General features: G+C 53.4%; 5 protein-coding genes across 5 annotated transcripts; 2 read left to right on the forward strand and 3 right to left on the reverse strand.

Annotated features, from left to right (window-relative positions):
- Positions 1–845: 845 nt before the first annotated feature.
- On the forward strand, positions 846–3,956 carry TGAM01_v208279 (hypothetical protein; the record flags this gene model as incomplete). Its single annotated transcript, XM_018807964.1, has 1 exon — positions 846–3,956. The coding sequence occupies one exon, from the start codon at positions 846–848 to the stop codon at positions 3,954–3,956; it is 3,111 nt and encodes a 1,036-aa protein (XP_018658869.1).
- A 491-nt stretch (positions 3,957–4,447) lies between these two features.
- TGAM01_v208280 (phosphatidylinositol N-acetylglucosaminyltransferase GPI3 subunit) lies at positions 4,448–6,004 on the reverse strand (the record flags this gene model as incomplete). Its single annotated transcript, XM_018807963.1, has 2 exons — positions 4,448–5,465; positions 5,523–6,004. The coding sequence occupies 2 exons, from the start codon at positions 6,002–6,004 to the stop codon at positions 4,448–4,450; spliced, it is 1,500 nt and encodes a 499-aa protein (XP_018658868.1).
- A 604-nt stretch (positions 6,005–6,608) lies between these two features.
- Positions 6,609–9,206, forward strand: TGAM01_v208282 (hypothetical protein; the record flags this gene model as incomplete). Its single annotated transcript, XM_018807962.1, has 1 exon — positions 6,609–9,206. One exon carries the CDS (start codon positions 6,609–6,611, stop codon positions 9,204–9,206), a length of 2,598 nt encoding a protein of 865 aa, XP_018658867.1.
- Positions 9,207–9,374: 168 nt separating this feature from the next.
- TGAM01_v208281 (tetraspanin) lies at positions 9,375–10,432 on the reverse strand (the record flags this gene model as incomplete). The annotated part of the gene is made up of 4 exons (XM_018807961.1): positions 9,375–9,665; positions 9,730–10,228; positions 10,295–10,323; positions 10,400–10,432. The coding sequence occupies 4 exons, from the start codon at positions 10,430–10,432 to the stop codon at positions 9,375–9,377; spliced, it is 852 nt and encodes a 283-aa protein (XP_018658866.1).
- Positions 10,433–11,725: 1,293 nt separating this feature from the next.
- TGAM01_v208283 (aldehyde dehydrogenase) lies at positions 11,726–13,433 on the reverse strand (the record flags this gene model as incomplete). The annotated part of the gene is made up of 3 exons (XM_018807960.1): positions 11,726–12,763; positions 12,839–13,238; positions 13,372–13,433. The coding sequence occupies 3 exons, from the start codon at positions 13,431–13,433 to the stop codon at positions 11,726–11,728; spliced, it is 1,500 nt and encodes a 499-aa protein (XP_018658865.1).
- Positions 13,434–15,017: the final 1,584 nt, after the last annotated feature.

Genomic DNA, 15,017 nt, shown 5'->3' on the forward strand with positions numbered 1-15,017 from the left:
GGGTTCTGCTTTTATAGCGCTGATATGATACCATGGGGAGAGGCAATTGGAGTTTCTTGGTTGGTAAATCAGATGCATTTTTCTGTCTTATACGGGCTGGTTCGCCATGGCGGTGGTGGCATGAAAATGCTTTTTTTATTTGTATCAACTTTCTCAAAGAGATGCGCGCGTAACAAAGGACTTAATTGAAGCATTTAGCATGCGCATGTTTGTTGGCATGATTTTTCCGAAAAGAAAGAATCAACTATCGCAAAGAACGGAAACAATAATGTCGTAGCTTGCGATACTATTCATGTGGTTAAAAGCGGCTGATGCCATCGTGACATGCCCGTCCACGATCACGTGATGTGGCTGAAATCGAAATTCCGTCCCCAGCGCTTCTCTGCCTATCGAAACTTGCTTCCTTTCCATCTCCAAAATTTCTCAAACGCAACCTTCCGCCCGCAGCCTCGTCGAAGAATCTCTACCTATCACGTGACATCGGAACAAACTCGGTCGCGAACAGGGAAAATAAAAAAACAAGTCGCGGTCGTGTGAGAAGAAGGCAGATCGTAGCGCAATTGGGAACAGGAAAAAGAAGCCAGCCGTGTCGAGGAGCTACTTCTGGTCAGATGAGAAGAGACGCTGAAGCCATTGTCTGAAAGGACCGATATCTGGATCCAAGGCTGCCTGTACGTTTTGGGTCTTCGGATCATTATCATTTCCCTTGTAATGACGTAGATGAATATGTGTTCCTAACTTGTTTTTTCCATCTTCATGGGTGATTATAGATCGTGGCGCCCATTTATCCTGTTGCGAAGGAGCGTGAGGGCCTCCTCGATAGCAGGCGAGGCGGACCTTGGGGCATGAATCAACCGGCCGCCTACACGCCTCTCGAGTCGCTGTTCCTGTTCCAGTCGCTGCTATCCCACGGGGTCGACGGCGGGGCGTTTGCGCGCATCTCTGAGCTTCTGAAGGGAAATGCTCTCATCAAGAGCGGCGACACGTACGATGCTGCGCGTCTGAGCCCGGAGGCTCTGCAGCAGCTGTTCCTGCAGCTGTTGCGAGATGAGATCAACGGCGAAGCGGAGCGTGCCGATGGGGATGGAGCAGCAGCGGGAGGTGGTGGTAGCGATGGTTCACGCAAGAGGAAACTGTCGAGCCCGCCGTTACCGACACTGAAGGAGGTGTACGAAAATGTCGACAAGATTCCGATTCTGGTCGATCGATTATACGCACGATATCGAGATCATACGGTGGGGCTGATTCGCGAGGATGAACGCCGGTTTGCGATGCTACAGAGGGATATCCAGGTGTTGGAACGAAACGAAAAGGAACGGCTTGCTAAAGTGGCGGCCAGCCAGAATTTGACGCCAACACTGGCTCCGCGAGACCCAAGGACGACGGCAGGGACAGCATCGACGACGACGACGCCTGTGGCAGCGGGTGTGCAACCACCAGTGCCGCCTCCAAACGGCGTGAGCCCTTCTCCAGGACAAGCACCAGCAACCCCAGCGGGCATCAGAAAGGGGCCAACCCCGAACACACATGTCCCGCCGCCGAAGCCTCCCATGTCCGGCATTGCAGCACCAAAGGTCGCGCCACCCAGTCAGTTGGTGCCTGGTACGCCGCCCCCTCGAACGTCTGCCTTGCCGAAACCGCCAAATGGAGCTTCTTCTGTGCTTCAAGCGCCTCCTGGGGCTCCCACGCAGTCAACCGCGCAGGTACTGCAACCGCCTGCACAGCAGCCGCCAAAGCAAATCATTTCTCCTCGTCCAGAGACTGCTGTTCCGCAGCCGCAACCCCCGCAGCCACAGACCGCTCCAGGAACAGCAGCTCCTGGTTCGCTCAAGTGGGAGAAGCCTTATCAACCTCCGCAGACAGTGCAGGCTCCATCGGCTGAGCAATTCTCACCACCAATTCCCCCTTCCACGAATAATGGTGCTCTTCCAAAGCCTCCTCAGACACAACAACCACAGCAGCAACAAATATCGCCGACACCACCACCGCCGCAGCAGCAGCCGCAGCCACAGCAGTGGCAACGACAGCCAGTACCACATCCACAACATCCAACTCCTCAGCAAACTCAACAGCCACATACTCAATATCCTCCGCAACCCCCATACGGACAAGCTGCACCCACACCACAACAACAGCAGGTTCGTCCAAGCCCAGCAAAGCCTGTCCTTGTCCACCCTCAGTCTGTAGGACAGCTGGTTGCTCCTCTACAGCCTGGGCCTCCTCGTCCAGTTGGGCCAGGCGCAGTAACGCAAGTTCGCCCGCCATCAACGACGCCCTCAGCTACTCCAGGGCGTCCTATCCAACCTCAGCAACAGCCCCAAGCTCATCTTCAGCAGCAACAGGCACAACAGGGTCAACAGGCAACTCCTCAAACTCAACATATTCAGAGAACACTGCCAGCCCAAACGTCTTTACTCGCCCAGAAATTCCAGTCGAGGGGTCAGAATCAGCGGCCACTTGCTTCCGCAACTACTCCCAAAGGCACACCTTCAGTTTCTGCTGGTGGATCTCCCATCCCCAACAAGGCAGCTCCTGGAGCAATTGCGACGCCACGATGGCAGCCGGGCGCTTCTGCAGCACAGCAGGGGGCTCGAGCCGCGCCTCCTGCTTCTCCTGCGCCTAAAGATAAGACATTTAACTCGACGAATGCCGCCCAAGCGCCGCGCCCTATCCCAGAACATGTGATTCGGCAGGTTGCTGCTACGCCGCCTGTGAGGCGTCCTAGTCCGGCGTCTTCCGTGCCACGGACTCCAGCACCGTCTAGTCCTGTATCCCTTAAACGAGGTTTCGGAACGAAATGGGCCTCTCAGTCGACGCCGTCTACACCCGGTCCTATAACATCGGAGCCAGAGAGCCCGGCGTATGAGCCTGTTAGCCCTCCCATCCCAAGACCTGCAGTCGGGAAGGACTCGGCCAAGGCAGTTCCGAAGTTGGCTGTACCGAAACCGAGTCCGAAAGTCGAAGCAACGCCCCCTGCGAAGGCGCCCCGCGGGCGACCTCCGCGATCGATGCAGAAAGGCCGCGGTGCGAGCGCAACCCCCTCTGCTACGGGCACGAGGAGAAGCCAGTCCGTGGTGTCTCAAACAGATGAGCTCTCCCTAGATCATTCCGTGACTAAAGTGAAGAAGGAAGCTGCTGCCACGCCGCGTCTTCGTGAAGAAACCGGCGATACCACTGCCGATGAAAGCATGCCAGGACGTGGCCTCTTAGGCACACCAAGTAGTATGGCCCGTGCATCCAAGCGGAAGCGGCAAGATACCCCTACTGACTTTCAAGGCCCTCCAACGCACGTTCTATGGACTAGAGGATTCACAAAGGTCTCCTCGTCCGCGCTCGATCAGATATCAAGCCATCGCGATGCAAACATGTTTGCGACGGCTCTGCGAGAGAAAGACGCGCCGAATTACCGACAGATTGTACTGCAACCGCAAGACATTACGTCTATTCGTTCTGCGATTAAAGCAGGGAATAAGGCAGCACTGCAAGCAGCGGCTAGTCTGCCCGGCGGTGATCCTGGTACGGCAAGTGTCTGGCTCCCCATCTCTGACGACCTCGTCCCTCCCAGGGGAATCATCAATAGCGCTCATCTTGAGCGCGAGCTGGTGCACATGTTCTGTAACGCGATCATGTACAACCCAGATCCGGATCGCGGCCCCGGGCCAGCATTCATGAGAAGGTCTCAGAGCGACGAGGAAGAAATCGTTGGGTACCGCCTCGACGAGAATGGGGTTGTCAAGAACACGCAGAGCATGTTCCTAGAGGTCGAAAAGCTGCTCGGGGACCTGCGAGCGGCGGAGAAGGATCGAGGCATTCCGCCGATATCTACGACTCGGCAAGGCAGCGTAGCCACCCCGGCGGAAGACACTGCCGAGGAGGAGGATGAACTTGCCGGCGATGGAGATTCGGCCTCGGCTTCGGGGACGGCCAAGAGGCGGCGCATCAGCACCAGGAGTTAGATACAGCCTGTGCGTATGAAAATGCGTGGCGAGACGACACCTCGTGGGACATCTCGTGGGACGAGATCGCGGGCTCAAAAGGCACGGAGCTCGAAACTATCGAAATAAGGGCTTTCTATTGGTAGGATGGGCGAGGGAGGGAAAGGGAGTTTGGGCGGTTAGCGACGACTTTTTTTCAGCTTGTTGCTTCTTTTATGGAATGCTTAATGAGTTGTGTATAGCGCTGTTTTTTGTTAGAATTAACACTTGTCGGAATAACTTATTACCCAGCTTAATTAGCTTTACTCTGAAGATGAAAGCTTGCATGTCATTCCTCTACTTAATTGTGATGAGAACGTTACACTGGTATAGGGGAGCTGCTATAACTACCTAAGGTACTATTACACAGCTTCGAGTATCCCCAAGGATCTAATTTCAAAACACTTCCAACCTGTCATCGCCATTCTCTGCATCTAGGTTCCTCGGTCTATATCATAGAATGCTTTCCATCATCACCGATCCAATTTTGCGACTCTTATCGACGAAGTTGAACGCTGATTCGGCGCAGCCTTCATCGAATCCTCTGCCGTGTCCTCTGCAGGCGATTTCCGCGGCCAGTCTCTACAGATGTCGATATTCTCCCTCGGGAACCACCACTCGAGCAACAGGAAGAACAAGTAATCCACGACGACGCACAGGCAGAAGAGCTTGCCAGCCCAGATGCCGCAGCCGTAGTAGCGCTTCAGGCGGTCAATCAGCGCAAAGTCGCGGATGCGGCTCCCGGTGTAGCCGGTGGTGTCGAAGCCGTAGAACTCCTCTTCGCTGATGGTGCCGCAGATGCCGTCGTAGACGCGCTCGGTGCGCATGGCGACGTTGGACCACGAGTACATCTTTTTGACTTCGTCGTGGAACTTGTCGGTGCGGATCTTGCCAGCGCGCATGGCGGTGATGGCTTTGCCCGTGGCGGCGACGATGTCGTCTTCTTCGGGCTTTGCGAAAGTGGTCATGTGCGAGGGGAGGACCTCGGGGATGCCGCCGACCTGGGTGCACACGACGTAGAGGCCGCACGAGGCCGCTTCGACTATAACGGTGCCAAAGGCCTCTGTGAGGGAAGGGTGGAGGTAGATGTGGCCGCGGGTCATGACGTCGCGGACGTCCTCGTGGCGGATGGAGCCGAGCATCTCGACGCGGTCTTGTAGTACATTGGTCTCGATCATCTGCTCCAGGTCAATAGCCTTGGGGCCGGAGCCGGCGATGATGAAGCGGGTGTTGGGGTGATTCTCCAGGATGCGCGGGATGGCGGCCGTGAGGAGATCGGTGCCCTTGTTGTAGAAGAGGCGCGAGATAACGACAATGGTGATGACATCGTGGGGGCCGAGGAGACGGGGAGACGACTCGGCCCTGAAGCCTTCTCCTTTCTCGGATTGTGTCGGATAGTCGCGAGGGCGGAAGTTTTCACCGACGACGGCGTTGGGTATGACTGATACCATGAGAGGATCTAGTGAGGCGCGAAGCACCGTGTTTTCCTTGCTACAAAATGGATTAGAAATGAACTGTAAGAAAAGTTTACTGCAGCATCTCACTCACCATGTATGGCTCACACATATGCTGTGATCGACATCGCTCAGAATAAACTTGAGCAGCTTGTTCGTCAAAATGCTCGCAGCATCCGCAAAGCCAAACAGCGAATGATCGGTAAAGACAGTCCTCAGCCCCATCGTCCGCGCATGCAGGATAGCTTCGTGGCAAAGAGAGCTGAGACTGCCATGGCCATGGACGATTTCGATCTGCTCGCGGATGCAGATATTCCGCAGTATGGGGAAGAAGGAGAAGACGGTGGGAAAGGTCGCCGCCCGGTAGATGACGAGGAAGGGCACGTGGTAGACTTTGAGGCCGTTGTTGAGGTAGCGAACGCCTTTGCGGTCGTCGTAGTTGTGGGTGATGATGATGACTTTGTGGCCTCGGTCGATGAGCTTGCTGGAGAGCTGGTAGATGTGCGATTCGACGCCGCCGGGCTGGGGGAAGAAGAAGTCGCTGACCATGGCGATGTTGTATGTTTTGCGCCCCATTTTGAAGGCGTGGTGGGAATTAACAGCTTCGATTTTCTGCTTGTGGCATTGATGTCCTTATCATGGATCTTCGCGATGGTGATACTGAGACTGATGCTGAGCCTGACGATGAGTTAAGTTGGTAAGCCTCTTCTTCATGGCCATCTCATTTTCGCCTGCTGATCACTGCCTTCGTTGCCTATTGGCTCCGCCTCATATCATCTCAACTCATCTCTCTGTGTCTACTCCCAGCGCATCTAATGCTGTTCAAGACTCTTTTGAAGCGCGACAGTTAGCGACCCCTTGCGGGATGTAAATAGCAGTACGTTAGCAGTAGTGGCGTCTTGTTATAGGCTCACTCCCCAAATTGGGCGACGTCTCCAGTGATGACGCTAAGCTCTCCGATAAGCGCGGCGGTGAAGGGCGGCAAAATGCCGATAACAGCTCTGTCGCCAAATTTTTGGACGAGCTATCGCGGGCTACTATCCGCATCGCATTGTATTGGCTTGAAAAGTGACTGCGACGCTGTTGGCATAGCGCATTGGTTTTCTCTTGAATTTTGAGGCCAATTGTTTTCGACATCGTCTTTTGTTCTATTTTCATTTATTTTCTTTCAATAAATAGAATGTATGCAAGATACATCCCTCCGTCTGGAGGCCAGAAACCTCTGCGCAATAACGAGGGTTCTTCGGCTACGAAACAGTCGCCTGCACCATCAGCTGCCACGACTACAAATCCGGACGGACTTTCCTACTCTCGCTATATTCCGGGCGCCAAAACTACACAGCAAGATGCGTTGCCGATAATTCAGCGGTTTGATGATGAGTCGAATTCTACAACGCCGAAGAGAAAACGAGACGAAGAGGAGCAACTGCCCGTATCCGAAAATAAAAAGTCAAAGAAACCAAAGAAAGAGAAACAAAACAGTGACTCAGAAGATATCGAAAGCACCTCCAAGGGACAGAGAGTGAAGCAGTTGAAGAAAGAAGAGAAGAAGAAGAAGAAGGACAACAAGAAAAGAGGTGCATCAGACGATGAAGACGACGAGCCCACCTCCAATGAATCAACATCTCACCAACAAGAAGCCGATGTCGACGGCGAAGACAATAGCGCCTATGACGAAGACGCCGATATGGTAGATGAGGGCCTTGAAGCCGAAAGCGACCCGGAATCCTCTGAGCCCGCTGAGAAGCAGAAGAAGCCGCCCAAAAGAGAGAAGAAGAAGAAATCACAAGACGCTGATACGGAAGAGGCTCAAGAAGAGGAGGAGGATAAGCGACACAAAGCCGTTTTTGAGCGAAAGGCCAAATCTCTCAAGTACTCAGATATGATCAAAGAGCAAGGCATCGTAGAAGAGCCGGAAGAGCCTGCCGAGCTCCACGGCTTAGAGCCTCTCCCACAGCCCGAACCCGCCGCACCAAGCACAGCCAAACCAACGTACGAGACACTCCCGCCGTGGCTTGCAGCGCCAATCCGCGTCTCGCAAGACGCGCGAACACCTTTCGCGGATCTCGGGGTCCTTCCCAAAGCAGCTCGGTTTCTGGAACAGAAAGGCTATACAGAGGCTTTTGCCGTCCAGACAGCGGCCCTGCCGTTATTGCTCCCGACAAATAAACAACAACCGGGCGATCTCCTCGTTTCAGCGGCGACTGGTTCTGGAAAAACTCTGGCCTATGCTTTGCCCATTGTAAGAGATCTGAGTAACAGTGTCGTCACAAGACTGCGCTGCCTTGTTGTCCTGCCCACTCGTGAACTCGTCAAGCAGGCACAGGAAGTATTCGAGCTCTGCGCAAAGGCATACGAGGGAGAGGACAGGAAAAGAGTACGCATTGGCATCGCGATTGGCAACCAGTCCTTGGCTTCGGAACAAGATATTCTCGTGACCAAGGAGACGCGATACGACCCAGAGGCCTATAAGCAGCTCGAAGAAGAGGCATCGTCATCAAAAAGTGCCAGCGAAGAGGACCTAGACGAGCTTCTCACCAGCTCTGACACACGGCGCACCAACCCTCGCATCGGCCCTTGGCAAGGTCAAGTCATTGATTTCCATTCCAAGGTCGACATCCTCATCTGCACGCCCGGCCGCCTCGTCGAGCACATTGACCAAACACCGGGTTTCACGCTCTCCTATATCCGCTGGCTCGTCGTTGACGAGGCCGATAAGCTTCTCGCACAAAGCTTCCAGGGTTGGCTCGACGTTGTTCTGGAGAAATTCAAGGTCAGCCACTACGGCGCCAGAGATTTTCCCGACATGCCTTACTCGGGCGTCCGCAAGATTCTTCTCAGTGCCACTTTGACTAGGGATTTGAGTCTGCTGAATCAGCTCGCGTTGAAGAGGCCGAAGCTGATTGTCCTGGAAAGCGGCAGTGACGTACAAGTTGCAGAGCACTCTTTGCCGGAATTGCTGAGAGAGTACGCCGTGAGAGTGCATGATGCGAATCTCAAGCCGTTGTATCTCCTCGATCTTCTACGGAGCCGACATATGGCTATTGACAATGATGCGACCAAGTTAGACAAGGCTGCTACAGAGAAACAATCAGGCTCGGCTTCAGAGACGAGCTCTGACGGTTCAAGCTCTAGTTCCGACTCTGATTCAGACTCCGACGATTCGGACACTACTTCAGATTCTGACACTAGCTCAGATTCGGATTCAGACTCAGACGCAAATTCAAGTACAAAAGAAAAGAAGCCACATCCTTCGCTACCCAACTCGCAAATACCCAGAGCTCTCATATTTACAAAATCCAACGAAGCCGCGCTGCGATTATCACGACTGCTCACCATCCTCGACAAGTCCCTCGCCACACAAATCAGCACCCTCACATCCACCACACCCACCAGCATCCGCCGCAAGACCCTGCGAGCATTCACTACCCCTTCTTCGCCGCTGCGCCTCATCATCGCATCCGATCTTGTCGCACGTGGTATTGATATCCCCAAGCTGCCACATGTCGTCAACTACGACCTTCCCCCCAGCGTGGCCGGCTATGTTCATCGTGTAGGCCGAACTGCTCGAGCAGGCAGATCTGGATGTGCCTGGACGCTTGTGGGAGACGGAGAGAGCGGTTGGTTCTGGGGCAAGATTGGTAAAGGCGCCGGCGTGAAGAGAGCGCAGAAGGTGGACCGAGTAATGATAGAGGAGATGAACGACGATAGAATAGAAGAGTATGAGAGTGCGCTGGAGAAGCTAGGCAAGGAGGCGCTCGAGTCGCGGAAGAGATAGAGATGCATTTCGGAGACCAGATAGACAAAGACAATACTAATATCATGGAAAGGAAACCCAAGCTTTCAACAAATTTCGCTCCTGGCTGGTAACGCTATACCACATTCTGTGTATATTTTGTGTAGTGGTAGTAGTTCCAATCGTAAAGGAGTAAAATAATAATCCGGGTTAGTTGTCGGATTCCCAGACATTTACCTCTTGACGATTACGAATGGCAGACGGCTCAACTCTGGGCCTGTTTTCCTCATCAGTGTTGTGAGTTAGGCTCTGATATCCTCGCGGACGGGCAGACTCCTCTTGTTGCTCGACGACCTCGTCTACATCTGCGTCTGCGTCTGGAATGCCTGCCAGCAGTGGACGGCTCTCCCGGTGGCTGACTTGCTGCTGTCGGTGCCAGCTGACGGAACGCCATGCAGTCCACCAGTTTGTGCCTTCTCTAGTCATGAGCAAGCCCAGGGCCTGTTTTGGATCGTGAGTATTGTATATGGATATAGTAAGAGAAAGGCGGTAAGAGACAGCTCACCTGCAATACTCCTACTGCAATGACAATCCCAAAGTCTGCTCCTGCACTGCCTCTAAGAGCTGATCTCCAAGGTCCTCTGCAGGCCTGATCGCGGCCAAATATGGCAGCGCAAGTCTTTGGATCGGAAATCGGATAGGCTCTATCCTTGAGACTGTTTAAACCGCAGCAGTTGAGCGTATCCTGAATCAAGCGAATCGCCTCCCCATTTCGGTCGCGCCACAAGCCCAGCCATTGATTGTTCATCAGGCATTCCACCGTATCCGAGGGCACCACTCTTTCAAAGAGCAGCGTTGCGAGGACGGTGGTGAGAAGGCCTTGGAGAGTCTGCAGGACGGTTGGGCTGAGGCGAAGGAACGGGTTTGATGAGGTGCGGGCGGAGTGGAGGAGGCTGGGGTGGATGAAGGAGTTGAGAAAGGAGATGATGGGGAGTAGGGCCGTGAGGATGGTTACGGCGGAGCTGATGGGGAGGGATAGATGAGTGCTGTGGAAATAGAGGACTCTGTTTTGATGGTATCGTGGACGTTGTTAGCAGGGCATCATTGGGCTGGTTTGATGTATAACGTACACTGCGACGCCGAATAGCACGGCGTGGACCTGTTTTGGCATTCATATTAGCGACTGGAAGAGAAGAGAAGAGAAGAGAAGAGAAGAGAACGCAGATGTTTCATACCAGCAGGAACACAAGCCCCAATCCAAGCGCCATGGTTGCTTCGTTTCTTTGTTTATGAAGGCCTGATGCTATACAGTTCACTGGTAGTACATGCAGCAAGGCAGTCGTGAGAGCTTCTCAGTGTAAGCGAGACGAACAAAACAGTTCCAATTATTCAACCAGGAACAGCAGCAAAATATAGGTACGAAGCAAAATGACAAAGACAGAGTGACAATGGCGAGATTCACAGAAAAGCAGCGGCAGAAAAAGAAAAGGTGATTTTTCCCCTCCCTCTTTCTGCGGTTTGTGTCATATCACCGTGGTGGCGCTGCCCGATTGGGCGGCCTGTGCATGTCTCACTACGCGCCCTGCAGCGCCAATGCGGGAGGCCTTCAGGTAACATGTACATGTGCAGGAAAATGGAATGGCAATGGTTACAGTGGACGGTGATCACCAAAGTTCACTGCGCAGGGGATGCATAAATTATGTCCATGTTATGTCCACATTTCCTGTCTCTTTCTTGCTGTCACTTCTCACAAAAAAAATATCATAGGCAGCAAAGGAGGGGGATCTGATGTTTGGCAGCCTTGTTTAACACCTGGGTATGTCAATTCGATGGCGGAAGCTCACGCGTTGATATTTCAAGGATACTGCTCTGCCAGGATACTTGAAATGGCATAGAAAGAGAGGAGGTTTCAAGGCTCGGGACTCGAATATCTTCAAAGAGATTGATTGAGGCTGATGACAAACTTATCTGATGCGTTATTCAAGCGTCATTCAACATGCTTCAATCTGTCCAAATTGAGAGCGACTTCTTACAGTCGTGTCTTTTCTGTCAAGGCTCCAACAGATGTGGCATCCAATGGCAGAGTTGGAGGAAAATAGGTCACCATCTACACATACCTTGGCGCGGCTACATGAAAGAGCGACGGAACATGTCTTTTTTTCCCTCTTTCTCTTCTTTAAAAGTTCAATGCAGGAATAAGCATTTTGTCCTTGTACTCGACGTCTCAAATCCCACGTTACAAGCTATAGACCACCCTTTGAAGAGCACTCGAGAAGGGCTATAAAACCCGACGGCTAAATATCAACTACACTCCATCAAACAAGCCAGCAACAGCGGATGGCACATCTACAACAATAATTACATCACAACTTTTTTTCAAAGAGTAAAGACACAAAAGACAATAATCCAAAATTAAGAGTCATGCAGTTTCATTCATGGCTAGCTACCATCAGACTATTAACATACAAGCAAATGGAAAAAAAGAGATAAGCTACCCAGCAATCTCATCCTATTCGTTACATCTCGTTCCTTTTTTTCTTTAGTTTTACAGTTTATTTTTTTTAGTTGATTGGTGACTTGCCACCTCCAATGCGGATGGTGACAGACTTGTTCTGGAGGTAGGCGTTGAGAGCCTCCTCACCCAGCTCGCGGCCAATACCAGACTGCTTGTAGCCGCCAAAGGGAATCTGGGCGTGGAGGAAGTTGTAGTTGTTGACCCAAACGGTACCGGCGTGGAGCTCGTTGCTGACGCGAATGGCGCGGTCGAGATCCTTGGTGTGGATGGCAGAGGCCAGGCCGTAGGTAGAGTCGTTGCTCATGCGGAGGACATCCTCCTCGTCCTTGAACTTGGCAACGGCAGCGACGGGTCCGAAGATCTCCTCGCGCATAATCTTCATGTCGTGGCCGACATCGCTGAAGATGGTGGGCTTGATGAAGTAACCCTTGTCGCCGTGTCGCTCTCCACCAATCTCAAGCTTGGCACCCTCGGACTTGCCAGCGTCGATGTAACCCATGATGCGGTCGAACTGGACCTGGCTGATCTGAGGTCCCTGGAAGGACTCGGGGTGGGCTGGGTCGCCGACCTTGTTCTCCAAAACGCGCTTCTTGAAGGCGGCAATGAACTTGTCGTAGATGCCCTCCTGGACGTAGATACGGGTACCAGCAGAGCAGGTCTGGGACTGGTTGTAGAACATGCCATAGTTGACCCATGAAACGGCCTGGTCAATATCGGCATCGTCGAAGACAATGTTGGGAGACTTTCCGCCAAGCTCAAGGGTGACCTTCTTCAGGTTGGAAGCGGCAGCAGCCTTCATAATGGCACGGCCAGTAAGGGTTGAGCCGGTGAAAGCGACCTTGTCGATGTCCATGTGGGAAGCCATGGCAGCACCAGCGGTCTTGCCGAATCCGCTGATAATGTTGTAAACTCCGGGGGGGAAGCCAGCCTCGTTGATGAGCTCAGCAACGAGAAGGGCAGTAAGAGGTGTCTGCTCAGAGGACTTCAGGACGACAGCGTTACCAGTGGCCAATGAGGGACCAATCTTCCATGCAAGCATGAGCAGGGGGAAGTTCCAGGGAATGATCTGAGCGCAAACACCGAGCTATACAAAATCAAGAAGACATCAATTAGCTATTTGGATCCCAAGCGTTGGCTGTGTATAGGGCTGTTCACTTACAGGCTCCTGCTTGGTGTAGACCATGTAGTCGCTGTCGATGTCAACAGTCTTGCCGTGAATCTTGTCTGCATAACCACCGTAGTAGCGGATGCATGCGCTGACAAGCTGGAGTTCTCCTGTGGCCAGGGCAATGGGCTTGCCGTTGTTGTAACTCTCAACGGCGGCGAGCTTCTTGGCATCTCGGTCAATCAAGTCGGCAAGCTTCAACAGCATGCGACCACGGTCGACGGTGGCAGTCTTCCTCCATGTTGTGTTGAAAGCCTTGCGAGCAGCGGCAACAGCAACGTCGACGTCCTTCTCGGTGGCTTCGCAGACAGAGGTGATGACCTCCTCCGTGGCGGGGTTGATGACCTCGAACTTCTTCTTGTCAACACCCTCGACGAACTCGCCGTTGATGAACCTTGGAGGCGACAATGTTAGCTGCTGTGAACAGACCAATGGCAGTAGGTAGGTAGTAGTGAATACGCAGCAAGTAGCGTAGATACCTAGGTAAGGTAGGTAGGCAGAGGCGCGATGGTGGCGATAGAACTTACAGGCCAATTGGCTGGGTGTACTTCCCGTAGGTGGGGGCGTCGAGCTCAACTGTCAAAGCCATTGTGATGGATAGGTTGTGGTATATGGATAAGGAAGAGGGAAGAAAAGAAAGATCAAAGCCAAATGTGAGGGGCAAGAGGGGTATTTATGAATGACGAAAGGATACACCAGCTCGATACTGTATGCAGGAGATGGAGAAAGAGGAAGGAACCGAGTCGGGACAACCAGACCCTTTTATTTGCAACACCGCGGCGGGTGTTTTCTCTTCCAAGGTTCCCATTATTAAGGAGCCCTTCTCTGGATCCGTATTTGCCTCCATCTCGGACGCAGAGCGGGGGCGAATGCTTCAACGAGCTCTAGACGGGCAGTGATGCTCCGTACCCCATCCATATCTCCATTGCGCATACAAAAGTATGGAGACCGCATGGATGCGGCCCTCACAAGCGGCTACAAGGGTGCGCAAGTCCTGAAGACCCCCATCCCCTCGTCCTCAGCGCCCACAGCAAGGCAGCGGTACTTTGGGGCCCCGAAAGCATGCCAGAACGGCGTGTACCGCTACCTGATCGGGTGGCCGCAGCTACATTCATGCAGTGCAGTACAGGGTTCATGTGTAGTGCCCAGCCCGGCCGCGACGCCGCCGCCTCTTCTCTCGGCTCTCCGCCAACCTTGATGCCGTGTGCCATGCCTCTGTAGCGACGATATCCGAGCCACAGCGCCAGCGAGCGGTACTTTGCAACTGCATGTGTGCAGCGCACGTCCATACAGTACCTAACCTGCTCTCGTACAGACACACTGACTAGTGCGTTGTGCTGCTTCAAGCCTAGAGCCGTCCATCTTGTTGCAGGAGATCCGCTGCGGACCCCCGGGCTGCCGGGATGGGGCCAAGCTCGAGTTCATCAGGGGAGGCGATTTGTGCGCAAGGCCGGCAGCGCATCTCCTAGGCCACGCTTCCAAGCTCCTTGGCTCCGAATCAGTGCTGCTCCTTGTTCCCCACAACGTTCGCCGTCCCATGCCTTCTTTGCTCCTCCAACGCGGCGCTTGTTTTGTAGAGGGGTGGCTGGAGGCGAACCGAGCGGTGCTAGGCGGCGGTGGGAGTAGTCGCTCCCTTATTCTCGACGGGAAATGCCCCAGAAAGGGCTCCAGGCGCACCACCGAGCCCGAAGCAGAGCGGCTCTGGGGTTGTTGAGCAGCTTCCCCGCAGCAGTCGGTGGCTAACGAATGGTGGCTAACGAATGGTGGCATTCCTGAGGCACGCCTTGGCCAAGCAAATGCGTGTACAGTATAGTGCTCCGTGTATTCTCCGTATAAGGGCGATCAGACGAGGAACCATGCAGGTGTCCTGCGGGTGTCCATTCTTGCTGGAAAATTGCTCCTGTATCTTGCTGCCGTGTGCTTGTTCTGAGCAAGTTCGTGCATCATTATACATGGTATTTCCTCTATCGGGGCAGCCCTATGAGGTGTCTATTTCCTTGCCTTCTCCGCACTCGCAATCTTGCACCAGTTCTCTGCCCGCTTTGTCAACAAGTTTTGCCAGCTCCATTTTTCCTTTTACCTTTGAGGGTAGTAGTCCAAGTGCATACTGTACAGAGAAGCGCTGTTAGTTCACACCACCATGCTGGCTGCTGTAAAGAGCGAGTGATCGCCT

Source organism: Trichoderma gamsii (genome assembly GCF_001481775.2).
Source record: "Trichoderma gamsii strain T6085 chromosome Unknown Scaffold_34.2, whole genome shotgun sequence".
Classification (NCBI taxonomy): Eukaryota; Fungi; Ascomycota; class Sordariomycetes; order Hypocreales; family Hypocreaceae; genus Trichoderma; species Trichoderma gamsii.